General features: G+C 47.3%; 1 protein-coding gene across 3 annotated transcripts in view; it reads right to left on the minus strand.

Annotated features, from left to right (window-relative positions):
• Positions 1–6,361, minus strand: part of MAN2B2 (mannosidase alpha class 2B member 2) — a 43,862-nt gene extending 37,501 nt beyond the window's left edge. The window contains exons 1-2 of one of the 3 annotated variants that reach the window (XM_090035549.1): positions 6,174–6,361; positions 2,264–2,410 (exon numbers count right to left, since the gene is read on the minus strand). In XM_090035549.1, coding sequence (XP_089891675.1) covers positions 2,264–2,410; positions 6,174–6,293 — 267 coding nt within the window. In that variant the 5' untranslated portion in view covers positions 6,294–6,361. Of the gene's footprint in view, positions 1–2,263; positions 4,846–4,882; positions 5,468–6,173 lie in introns of those variants that run through there. The other 2 variants (XM_090035551.1, XM_090035550.1) reach the window with 2 other exon arrangements.
• Positions 6,362–12,854: the final 6,493 nt, after the last annotated feature.

The following is a 12,854-nucleotide window of genomic DNA, read 5'->3' on the forward strand; positions in this document are numbered from 1 at the left end:
GTTTTAAAATAACCAACCAGAGAACTGTCACTAGGTTTTTGAACAAACGGTACATTTTAGCACCATTCCAAGACTGAATATAGCACATTCCAGCCTTTCAACCAGGATTCTTTTTCAATCCTTTTAGGGAAATGGACAGGAGAATAGAACAAGAGCATACAGCTCTGAAAAACAGCAACTGTCTTGGGAAACAGAGGACCCCAGATTTCATTTCTCTACTAATTTTGTATGAACATCAAAATTGATAAATGGAAATTTTCTGAATTCTATCAAACAATAAAGCATGGAAAGCAGTAAAGCACAAGCTTCTGTCAGATGCATGGAACAAATGCTTTTTTCTTTTATTTTTTGTCTATTATATCTATTATAGTGACTTCGGGTCATAACAAAAAGAATGAGTTAATTAAAAAAAAAAATCACCTGAATTTTTAACACTATCCCATAAAATACTAACTCAGCTTTTTAATACAATTTTGGGTATAGGGGTTTTGAGGAGTAGGTGGTTGTGTATGGTAGGTAATATCTTAGTGTTATATGGCACTTCCTACTCAAACTAAGTGGTAGCTCTAAATAACTGTGTATGGCAAAGTACAGTCTATTCTATTTTTGCAAATCACCCAGTTGTAGGCACCTAAATCTAATCTTTGATCTCATGTGTTGTAATACAATGTGGCTGCCATCAAACTAGCTCAGGCTTTAATTTTATTGCACTTGTTTTGTCTGCATCCCTGAGGAATGACAAACGTAAAACCCTACAATGGCTTTACCACAGAATCATTCTTATGATTAGAACCACTATTTGCAGATTAAGAAAAGAGTCAAAGTTCACAATAACAAGACATCCTTATCACTGTTTATTCTTACGGGGCTGTTACTACAGTGGTCTTGTTTGCAAATGAAGATTAGTATATTTTGTTTTAGTAAAAAGTTGAAACTTTTTCTTTGTAGTGATGTTTTGCAGAAGTTCAAAAACTTCAGATAATTTGTAGACATTAATGCAGACTTCCATGCAGGACTGCTCTACTAGCACTCCCCAAGCCTAGAACTACAGTATCTTGCCTTAACACGCACCCCTCAAAATACTAAAAGGAATCCTGTAATCTTCTGCTGCTTCCTCATCCACTGTGAAAAAAAGCAGGGGAAAGGCATGTATCTGCTCTTCCTCTGTATCAGCTTGATCCCCAGTTATGTGTGTACCTACATGGAGCTGTTAGCAGCTGATGCAGGCTAGAGGACCCTTCAGATGAAGGGTGCCTACAGAGCTTTAGAGGGCTCACTCTAATTCCTGGCACTCTATACAAAGTGCCATGAGTCAGACTCCCATCTCCAACCAAACAGACTTTCACCTGTTAGGTCGGACGCTGGGCCCATGAGGGGACTCCAATCCACCTAACCCCACCCCACCCCATCCCCTAGCTCCAGCCAGGCAGAGCAGCTGGCAGTTCTGTGCTGCCACTGTCAACAGGCCTAGGTGGGCGATGGGAGAAGGAAGCCCCACTTGCCTTGTGGGCGCGCCCCCCCCCACCAGCTAGGATACTGGGGGGAAGCAGGCTGGGTCCGTGAGGCAAAGAGGGGCTCCCTTCCCCCACTCCCTGCCCAGACAGCAGAAGCACAGCTGCTGGGTGCATTGTCTGGCTGGGGCAGGTTGGAATAGAGCCTCCTCACCTCGCAGGCCCAGCCCAGCTTCCCTGAATACCCTAGACGGGGTAGCTGGGGGGAGGTTGGGGCTGCAAAGTGAGGAGGCTCTGTTCTACCCCATATCCCCCCTCCAGCTCTAGCTAAGCAAAGCAGCTGGCAGCTCTGTGCTGTTCCCTCCCCCTGCCTCCCCCACTGAAAGCCCTGGGGGTGGGACTGGGCTGCTGCTCCCCTACACAAGTACCACAGCAGCTCAGTCCCACAAACCATGAAAAATTAACCCTGGAGGGAACACAAATTCCCTACAGTGCTCTGCTTTACAGTGTCTTCATCTAATACCTCTTTTGACCAGGGTTAATTTTTGACAAGATCATCTATTTTAAAGCACTCTGCAGCCATGCATGTGTTACATCACAACTGTAGAGCACTGTTAGGGACCTGATCACGTGAAAAATGTAACTTGTGTAAGCATCCAAAACATCCCAGTTTGTAGACAGTACCTCAAGGACAACAACAGCAGCAGAAAGGCAAGGATTAAGCTACCTTGCCCTTCCCACTAAGTTAATTGCATGAAATTTGTAGCAGGCAGAGAGGCCTTGTGTTGAGGTCACAATTCAAGTGGTTTTACCTGATGCTTCTGTACATCTGTGGCTACTGTGTCCCACCAAAGGCGAAAAAACTCCTGTTCTACTGCAATAAATTTGCGATGATTTTCTTTCATTAGTTCTTCTACAACAGAAGTATATACATTGGCAGCATAGGCATGCATGCTTTCCTGCAAGACAATATAAAATATAAGTCATTCCTGATGAATTAATTTGTTTAAAATAAAATTGGTTAGAAGACCTAGAGAGAAACAGTGGTTTAGAGGCTGGAGTGTTAATCTGAAGTTTAAGAGGCCTGCATTCAATTTCCTGCTCTGGCATAAACTCCCTAAGCAACTTGAGAAAAATTGGTGTCTCTTTGGGAATAGCTGTTACTGGTATACCACCTCTGTCAACTACTAACTCTAGTACAGGGTCTAGTCCTAGATCAAAACCCTGATGTACTATGTGTTATGTCTACACAAGGCTTGGGCCCATAGGGCTATAATCCCTTAATGAAGATTGTAAATGCTATCTGAATTAAAGTAAACAAATAATATTTTTGCTGTATTCACTTTATCAGATGAAGTGAACTCAATTTCTCAAAAGCTTGTGCTCTATGTATAATCACATTTAGTTAGTTTATAAGGTGCATAGCTACCCGGCCTTTTGCCTGACTTGGCTAGCTACCTCTCTATCAAATAACCCACTGTGTGCTTGAAAAACTTATCGTTTTTTTAAACCTATGTGAATAAAGGACATATTTTGGGGCTTTATTCACAGCAAGCTACAACCAGCCCATTTCAATCCTTGAACATATCTGAGACTTCCAAATGACACAAATCTAAGAAAGCAAAACTTCCACAAAGCTTCTGCAATTTTTCTTCTAACATACACACGCATATGCATTTAACATTTGTTAAACAGCAATTGTTTTCCCTTTTTAAAAAAGTGCATATGTTTTTAAGACTGAAATGAGCTAAAAAAGGAAAGATTATTTTGCATGAAGGGAGTGAAAAAACAACTTTGGGAGGCAAGCATATTTGGCATTAGTACACTGGTACCGCAATTAGAAAAGGAGCGGCATAATAAAAATGCAGAGACTAGGGAAAATATCTAGCAATTCTGGGTCGAAGACAATGCATTGGACCGTTTTAATAAAAGTAGTCAGATAATCTTGATTTAACAATGGCCTGGCTAAACTAGGAGGATGCACTTCAGGAGGGATGAGGCCAGCATCGAGAGGATCCGGAGGAGGGCCACTTGTGTGATCAGGGGGCAGCAGGGCAGGCCCTACGAGGAGAGGCTACGGGACCTGAACCTGTTCAGCCTTCACAAGAGAGGGCTGAGAGGGGATCTAGTGGCCATCTATAAATTTACCAGGGGGGACCAGAGGGGATTGGGTGAGACCCTGTTCCCCCGAGCACCTCCTGGAATAACAAGAAACAATGGCCACAAGTTGACTGAGAGTAGGTTCAGGCTAGACATCAGGAGGCACTACTTCACAGTCAGGGTAGCCAGGATCTGGAACCAGCTTCCAAGCGAAGTGGTGCTGGCTTCTACCCTGGGGGCCTTTAAAAGGAGGCTTGATAACTACCTGGCTGGGGTCATTTGAGCTTAAACTTAGTAGGGGTCATAAAAGCCCTGTATTCATTCCTGCCAGAGCAGGAGGTCAGACTAGATGATCTGCTCAGGTCCCCTCCGAGCCTACTTCTATGAAACTATGACTAAAACTAAGTGCTAATACAGAATTTGAACCTGCATCGTTTTAAACGCTCGGAAGTCCCATTAGTTGCAGTGGGACTAGAAAGCATGCAACAAAATCTGACGTCATAAGTAATGATGAGATTCTCTTCTAATTCTTAACTTCTAATGTTTGATATAGGGTCATATATCCGCTTCTCTTGCAATTAAAACAAGATAGAGATTTTGGTTTTAAGTATCATATGTTTAAGATGTTTAAATATCATGGTGATAGGCATGCAACATTAATTGAGGTGTTTATGCTGTTTAAACACCTTGGTGAATTGCCTTCCAAAAATACCTAGACAGATAAAATGTCAATCATGTGAAAAGGAGTACTTTAATAAGTTTTTGAAGTACTGACAAGTCATAGGGAATTTTACGCTGCACACAGAATTCTAAGAAATTCCCACTGTCCTCCATGTTGGGGTAAGATGTACAGAACAGAATCCATAATATTATTGTGGGGCAAATGATGACAGTTATGATTCTCTACTTTAAATCAACTATGTTTTATGTGCACACCCAAAACTGAAATTCTGTATCACTATAAATCTTCAGAATTGCAAAGTAAATTCCCGTTTTAATATTAAAAGTCATCATGCTATTATAAGCATAAAAATGAAAGTGAAAAAATTATTTTGTCAGTCATAAATGACAACACAGCCAACTGAAGAGCTAATACATAGAATTTAGGACCACATTAGTTTTTATCCCACTGAGAATTACATCTAGGTTTCACTTTATTAGAGAGGCATTTGAAAGGATCTGTATATATTCTCTGTGGTTTTTGACCAAAAGATTTGCTGGTGGTCATGATTTAATAATACAGGAACTGAGGCCTCAAGCAATTTCATCTTCTTAGAAATAGATAATTAAAGTTTTATTTCTCCTTCAGGAATCTTCACCTGTCAACTGACCTGAAATACAAAGTGCTTCTGTGTTCTTTCAGACAATTTCTGGGTATGGCTTGAGATGGGAAAGGAGTAATTTGATAATCTTATTAAAAAATAAAAGCAGAGAACAATGGGGATTCCTTGTCATGCAATCAGAAGAAACACTTACAAAAAATGATTTCTTGCCCTTCTAGCAAGTAAAATGGCTGAAACAGCTTCTGTATAACTAAAATGATCTGGACTAACAACTGGGGTAGTATTTAGAACCAGAGGCATAGGCAGCATTACGAAATCATCTAATTTATTTGCCTAGAGTCTCTGTTTTGTTTATGTCTTTCTAGCTCGGTTCCAACTCTTCCTCACCCTAAACGTTACAGTTTTGGTTTTAAAATGTTTTTCTCCCCAGCTCCTGTATAACAAGGTGACAACAGACTTTAAACATCTCAATCTTCCAACTGGCTGACAATGAACAACAAAGCTTGCAGGATGCTCCAGATATACCGAGGAATTATTTTCTTCTTACAAGTGCCACCAGGAGTGTTGTCTCAAACAAGCACAAAGACACTAATTAAGGATGTTCATCCAAAACTTTCATACATAAACTTCCCGACTTGAAAAAAAAGTGATTGATTTACACAAGAACAAAAGTAATCCAAGGTAAATTCAGCACAGAAGATAAATCTTCCATAGCACAGGACTCATCATGGATTTCACAGGTAAATCCTACACGGTTTGGCTTTAGGATGCAAAACAGATTAATATCCCAAACAAGCAAATCAAGTCAAATCCTTGTTAGCAATATTAAAGACCAGTTGCGCTCAAAGACCCAAGCCACAGGCACACATGCATTATTCAGCGTAGTGCCTGACTGCACCCAGAAGTGGCACCAGATTTATGAGCAGTGCAGCGCTGCGGCCGCTGCGCAGATTTACACATGGTCCCCGTAGTAGGAGGGGTCTTTATGATGACCCCTGGTAGAGCTGCACGACTGCAGGACCAGCCTCACCCATGGACCCAAACTCAGCTCTTTCCAGCTACAACTCTCAGTCTGGGCCAGCAAGACACAACAGCCCTTGGGGCACCGGCTGGTGCGAGGGGGCAACCCTACATCTTATAACCGAAGGCCTCTTGCAACCTGCCGCTGGCAGACAAGGCCCCAGCGGTGACAGAAACAGGAAGGCCTCGCTGGTCCCTCTTCCCGCCGGCCAGCCCAACTGAGCGGCGTGGGGGGCAGACACCTCCCTTGGTGGAGGGGACAGGCACAGCGCAGCCTCTCGGAAGGGGGCGAGCCAGACCCAGCAGCCCGGCGAGCTACCTGCACCGTGTAAACCCAACCAACGTCCATGTGGCTGTGGGCCACCACAAAAGCCTTGAGCTCGGGCATGCAGGCGGCCCGCAGCGCCACGCTCAGCAGCGCCACGCTCAGCAGCAGCATCGCGGAGCGGCCCCGGCCCCGGCCCCGGCCGGAGGCCTCCGCCGCCAAGCAAGACCTGCCGGGTCAGGGAGCGCGAGGCGGCGCCTCGCAGGCGGGGGCGGGGGCGGGGGCACCTCCCGCGGCCCGCGCGCGGCCCTGCTGGCTGCCCCGCCCCAGCCGGCCACGACCCCGCACTCGCAGCTGCGTCTGCACGGGCACAATCAGCCGTGGTCAAGTGTTCAAAATCCACGATGATTTCCAAGGGTTCAGACTGTGCAGCCTGGAGACCCTGTCACTGTGGAGGCAGCTAGCGGCCGCGGTTTATGCAAAACCCAAGTCAAAGAGTCTTTTTTTTTTTTTGTCTTTCAAAATTTTCCCTATTCCGAACCAAATCAGTTTCAAATCCGAGGGTCAGTCCCGACCCCTGAGTGGCCCTATGCTACCCGCAAACATCCTCTTTCCCCATCTGAGGCTTCAGATGTTTCCAAAACCTCTAGCAGGCATCCTGTGTGTAGGCCCAAGACCCGAGGCTTGGGGTTTGGATGCCCCCAAGTGTTGCTTGCCTTGAGTCATAAGGCCCCAGGAGCAAGCTAGGGAGGAGTCCCCTGTTTCCATAAAGTGGGCATGAAAGCAAGGTTTACTATGCATTACCTACACGGGTACTACCCCATGCCATCAGAGCGGTCTTCTCTGGGTACAACTAGGAAGCCATTGTGGTGATCACGGTATTTCCCCTAGGTACATATAGATTACACTTGATCTAAGCCTTCAAGAAGCCAATGACTTTCTTTTTTTGCTTTATTAAAATATATCTATATCTATCTATCTGTCTATGTATCTATATATACATCCTGTATTATAGACTTCCTTCACACCTTTTCTTTTTAAAACCACCTTAAGAAACCTGTGCACCCATTACAATAACTGTACCCACTCCCCTGCACCCCCGCACCCCCACCCTCAACACAGTCTAACCCAAACACAGTCCCTTAGTCCCAGCCCTGATTTGGGGTTTCTCTTCTCAGTTCATTCACAGCCCTTGCCGCTGTCACTTCTGCTGCTGCTGATCCTGTTGTTGTCTTCCTTGCTGTCTCCGGGTCCCGTTGTGTCGTTGTCCCCTTCGTCCGTTCTCCCTGTCCACTTCCCTTCCTGGGGGGACTTTGGACAGCCTGTGCCACGTGTCCCTTTTCCAGATGGAGTTGGTTATGTACTCTCCATCCCATCCCCCTGCTTTCCGGTAGTAGGACTGGAGTTTGCTCAGAAACATTTTAACACGGCCCATTTGCTCAAGCTTAATGTGACTGTACATCAGAAGGTTCCTGCATTGCCACAGGGCGCTCCTGATGCAGAACACAAACAGGTTGAAGCAGGTTGTCTGGGACCCCTGATGTTTAGTCAGGTGTCCATACAGCACCACCCTTGTCATCAGCCTGACTCCTGTCCCTTCCTCAAAGAGCTTACCTTTTTCCACACACCCTTGGCATAGGGGCAGAGCCAAAAGAGGTGGTCGATGGTCTCATTCTCACCTTGGCGGCTTCCCCTGGGGCAGCTGGTTCTAGACTCTCATTTCTCTCTGTGCCTCCATTAGGAGTACATCATAAATTAGCTCAAGTGTCAAACTCATTTGGCCCTGCAGGCTGGATCCATACCCCCAGGATTTATTATCATAGGCTGAATGACCCACCTCTGGTCTTGGCGCAGGCAGCAGTAGTAGTATTAACCTCTGTGTGCTGACCATGAATGATGTGTGATCCCAGCGGCTGGGGGGGCACGATGGTGGCAGGAGCATGGTAGTGGTGCTGCCAGCACTGTCAGTGTCATGGGGGATGGGGAAGGTAGGGGAGTGAGCACCGACCAGGGGTCAGCGGCCACCTGCTGGTAGTGTCAGCAGCAGGGTGGCGACCAGTGCCTGCCTGCAGGCGCCGCTGACAATGTCACCAGTACGTTTTTGTAGGGGGTGCACCGCTATGCCCAGGAGGTGCACGTACACCCATGTGCACTCCCTATACATCACTCCAGTGCCGACTACATTGGTGAAGCTCAGGCATTAGCTCCTGAAGCTGCCTGAGCTGCTGTGTTGGGATGGGGGTTAACACTGCCACCACTTGCCCTGCTGCTGATGAAAAGAATCCACAACAGGGATCATGACCTGGAAATTCAGCAGCAGGGTACCCAGCACCCAGAGGGTTAATGCTACCATTGCTATTCAACATGGAAATTCTGTGGTGAGGTGAGTGGCACCTGCATTAGCGTATCAGGTATTGGCCCTGTCTGTCATGCCTCATCATCTAATGACACACATGAATGGATGAATGAGATTCCCACTGTCCTTACCTACTATCTAGCAAAACCACAGCCAAGGGAACAGGGCAGAACAGTGGGGAAAGAAGACCCTGTTGAGCATGACTCTAGTCTGGCACTGTGAAGAGACACGAGAGGTGTAGAATAAGTGGGAGGCGTCAGCAGAAATTCTGGCCTTGCAGATCAGAGCCAGCTGTTAGTCTTCCAGATCACAGGCCAGGTGTCTCACTCCTTGGGCCATATCCAGCCAAAGGGCTGGATGTTTGACACTGCCCTACTTAATTTGTTTTTTGCTTTCCTGCTGCCCAGTGGTCAGGCTCTACCTACTGCCACCAGCTATCCTGGGAAAGCTGTCTGTGAGCCTGCTCATTACCACAGAGTAAAACCCGGGGCAAAATTGCTGTGCAGTAATTGTGTTGTCTTCCTGTTTCCCGAGATACTGAAGTGGTAAGTACATTGATGGTTTAGCCAGGGATGAACCTGTCTTGAGCAGGGGGTTGAATCAGATGTTCTTCTATGCTTCTGGGCTTTGCTGGTTGCCCCCTCCTCACATTTCTGCTACATGTGTCCAGGTGTGTTTAAGCTTTCCTCAGAAGTATTGAATGTTGACTGCAGGCTGCAGCCAGTGCCTGGCGATTTTGACTGAGGTGTGCCAATTCCACTAGGCCAAAGCCAGAGGTGGCTGGCTAAAGGATCTTGCCCCTCTATTCAGGTTCAGACCGATCACCATATTTGGGGTCAGGAAGGAATTGTAACACATGGTCAGACTGGTATCGACTAGGGGCCATGGCTTTGTACCTAGGATCTCTTGAGTGCATATTAACAATCTTTTATAGATGCATAACATTGGCTGCCATGGTTTCCTTGCTTTATCTGCAGCAGGTTAGAGTGTTATGTCTCGTGTTGTGTCAGGCTTGATGGCATCTTAAAGAAGTGTAGATTACAGCTAGTATAGGATGCTTTGGATAGGAATGATCCTGCCTCAAGCAAGGGGCTGGACTGGACTTCTGGAGGTCCCTTCCAGCCCTACTTTATGATTTCTATGATTTCCTGAGGGATGACAAGTAGGGATGGCTCCTTCCATGCCTACTTGTCTATGATTCTCTGATTCTATTATAATACTCTACCACTTATCTATGAATAGCTTATTGTGATGAAAGGCGCCTTAAGTGGGGGTACCCTGAATGGCGTACTATCCGTCCAGCGCACAGCCCCTCCCCTCAACTCGCCTGCCACAACTTGGTATTATTGGATAAAGGGAGGGCTCAGTGGAAATCTTCCTAGGGGGCCCCTGGGGACGGTAGTACTCACAGGTCGGGTGCGATGTTCCATGGGGCTTAGCCTCCCCTACACTCCGTCCACTCGCCAATTGGATGGGTGCCAATGGTGTGGTTTGGTCGTGCTTGATCGACCCCTGCTTGCCTGGGGGAGCCCATGTCAGGGTGAGTCCTGTTGGGACCTCAGGCTGCCCTGATGGGTAGCCTTTCTGCTGCAGCGACCGGCAAGTTGGACTCGAGTCGGCCCTCACTTGCTTCAGTACCTATGAGTAAGGTGTTTCTGGTTTTGCTCCTATTATTTTTTTGTCAAAAAAAATAGACTGCTGGGGAGGACAGGGGTGTGGAGTTGCCTCCTTCATCTCAGCCTGCTACAGGGGAATCAATTGCCTCCCTTGCTCTGCCTACCGGCATCAAGCCAGCTGTACTGCTCCAGGAGCCTCAGCACATCTGGCGTGCTCCATACCAGCATGCTCCCTTGTTCTGTCCACCCCCTGGGTGCCGGTGGGGCTTGTAAATCTTCCTGCGGTGGCCAGAACAGCCGCTGCAGTTGGCTCGGCTTTCCCTGCCCAGGGAACAGCTGATTAAACAGCCAGCCTAACGCTGGCTTCTGTGGCCGCAGCTGCGGTTCCTGCTCCGGCTCTGGCTATGCCCCTGGAGGTAAGTTTCCCCCACGGGGGGGGTGCTGTTTTGTGGAGTTTGGGGCCCACGGGGACTGACCTCTCCCCTTTGGAAGTCTTTGGGGGTGTCTCGCCACCACACTTATTTATCATAGAATCAGAGAAAAAAAGGGGACCTAAGGAGGTCCAACCCCTTTCTCAAAGCAGGACCATCCTTAACTAGATCATTCCAGCCAGGGCTTTGTCTAGCCAGGTCTTAAAAACTTCTAAGGATGGAGATTCCACCACTTCTCTAGGTAATCTGTTCTAGTACTTAACCACCCTCCTAGTGAGAAAATTTTTCCTAATATCCAATTTAAATCTCCCTTGCTGCAACATTGCTCCTTGTTTTGCCAACTATCACCACTGATAACAGCTGCAGTGTCTTTGGACCCCCACTTCAGGTAGTTCAAGGCTGCTATTAAATCTCCTCTCAGTCTTCTCTTCTGCAGATTAAATAAACCCTGTTCCTTCAGCCTCTCCTGAGAAGTCATGTGACCCAGCCTCTGAGCCATATTCATTGCCCTCCACTGGACTCTATCCAACTTGTCCAAATCCTTTCTATAGCGGGGGGCGCAAAACTGGACCCCGTATTCCAAATATGGCCTCACCAGTGCAGAATAGAGCAGACTAATTACTCCCCTTGATCTGCTGGCAACACCCCTACTAATACAGCCCAGTATGCTGTTAGCCTTCTTGGCAACAGGGCACACCGCTGACTCATATCTGTTTTACCGCCCGGGTAACCCCCAGGTCCTTTTCTGCAGAGTGACTGCTTAACCAGTCAGTGCCCAGGCTGCAGCAGTGCATGGGATTTTTCTGTCCTAGGTGCAGGACTTTGCACTTGTCCTTGTTGAACCTCATGAGATACCTTTTGGCCCTATCCTCCAATTTGTCTGGGTCACTCTGAATCTTAGTGCTACCCTCAAGCATATCTACTACTCCCCACAGCTTGGTGTCATCCATGAACTTGCTGAAGGTGCACTCCATCCCATCTTCCAGATCATTAATGAAGATATTGAACAAACTCGACTCAGGGCCTACTTACTCCTTGGGCACTCCACTCGATACTGGCTGTCAGCTGGACATTGAACCACTGATTACTTAGCTGCTGAACTGAACAATACACCTAGCTTTCTATCTGCCTTACAGTCCATTCAACCCATATCTCCTCAGCTTGTTTGCAAGAATGCTGTGGGAAACAGCACCAAAAGCCTTGCTAAAGTCAAGGTATATCATGTCCACTGCTTTCCCCACATCCACAGAGCCAGTTATCTCATAGCCCTGTTACCAGGAAGCAGAGCAGCCCTCTTATCCAGAACCAGGGCGGCCCCTGTAAATCCAGAGCCTTCTGGGCACAGCCACCCAGTTGAGCAGGGCTCAAGGATTGAGCCCCACCAGCTGGTCAGGTGACAGGAAGGGAAAGGCTAGAACCATATAAACCTCAAGTGGAGAAGGCCTGAGAGGCAGCAGAGAGAGAGAGACTCTCCTGATGACTACAGAGCAGCTGCAGTAGTCTCCTTGGAAAGATTGCACCATGCTGAGAGACAGAAGCACAATTACATGTAAGTAGGCAGTTCGCCTCTCTTATTTTTATTTTTCTTATATGGCCATAGGGACCTATGGTTTATGTTTAATGTTAAAGCCAGTGGTTTGTAGCTGAGGCTGTAGGGGAGGAGGAGACCTCATTAATGCTGAGGGGCACCATGATAGAGGGCTCAAGAAGTCTTACTGCACTAGGGGTGCAGCACTAGGGCCATGAGCCCAGAGTCACTTGAAGGGAAGTTAGGAGCCTTGAAACCAGGTCCTAGTGGGTGGACTTAGGTGAATGCCCCTAACCACAGAAAGAGGGGCAAAGCCAGAGGGGGCTGAGGCCCCAGTAGCCTGGCACCACAGGGGTGCAGTATAGAAGGGCCAGTAGGCCTGGTGTCGTGGAGAGTATGAAACGGAGGGCCTTAAGCCTGGGCGGGTTAGAGAGCTAATGTCTCAGTGTCAAGCCCTGCTTAGTGGGTTTTGACTGACAGGCCTAGTTAGAGAGGGAGAGGGGGTAAACCCACACTGACTGAGACCCCAAATTAAAGAGAAAATTATAAAAAATATCTGTGAGGCACGGGACACATCAAATGGAGGTAGGAGCATGTATTTTTTTGTCCTTAAGGCAGCAGCTCATTATTCTACAGGTGGTGAGCCTAGAGCCTGTCTGGGAACCTCCCTCTTTTTAAGAACGAAGTAACACCAAGTTGTGGCATGGGAGTAAAAGCCGGGAAAGCTGATCCCTGTGGGAAGAATTCAGCAAGACTTGATGTGTGCCCACTCATCAGCCTACAAAAAAAAATGCAACCGAAGAC

The sequence above is a fragment of the Crocodylus siamensis genome, chromosome 2 (genome assembly GCF_052110815.1).
Source record: "Crocodylus siamensis isolate JL-2025a chromosome 2, ASM5211081v1, whole genome shotgun sequence".
In the NCBI taxonomy this organism is placed as follows: Eukaryota; Metazoa; Chordata; order Crocodylia; family Crocodylidae; genus Crocodylus; species Crocodylus siamensis.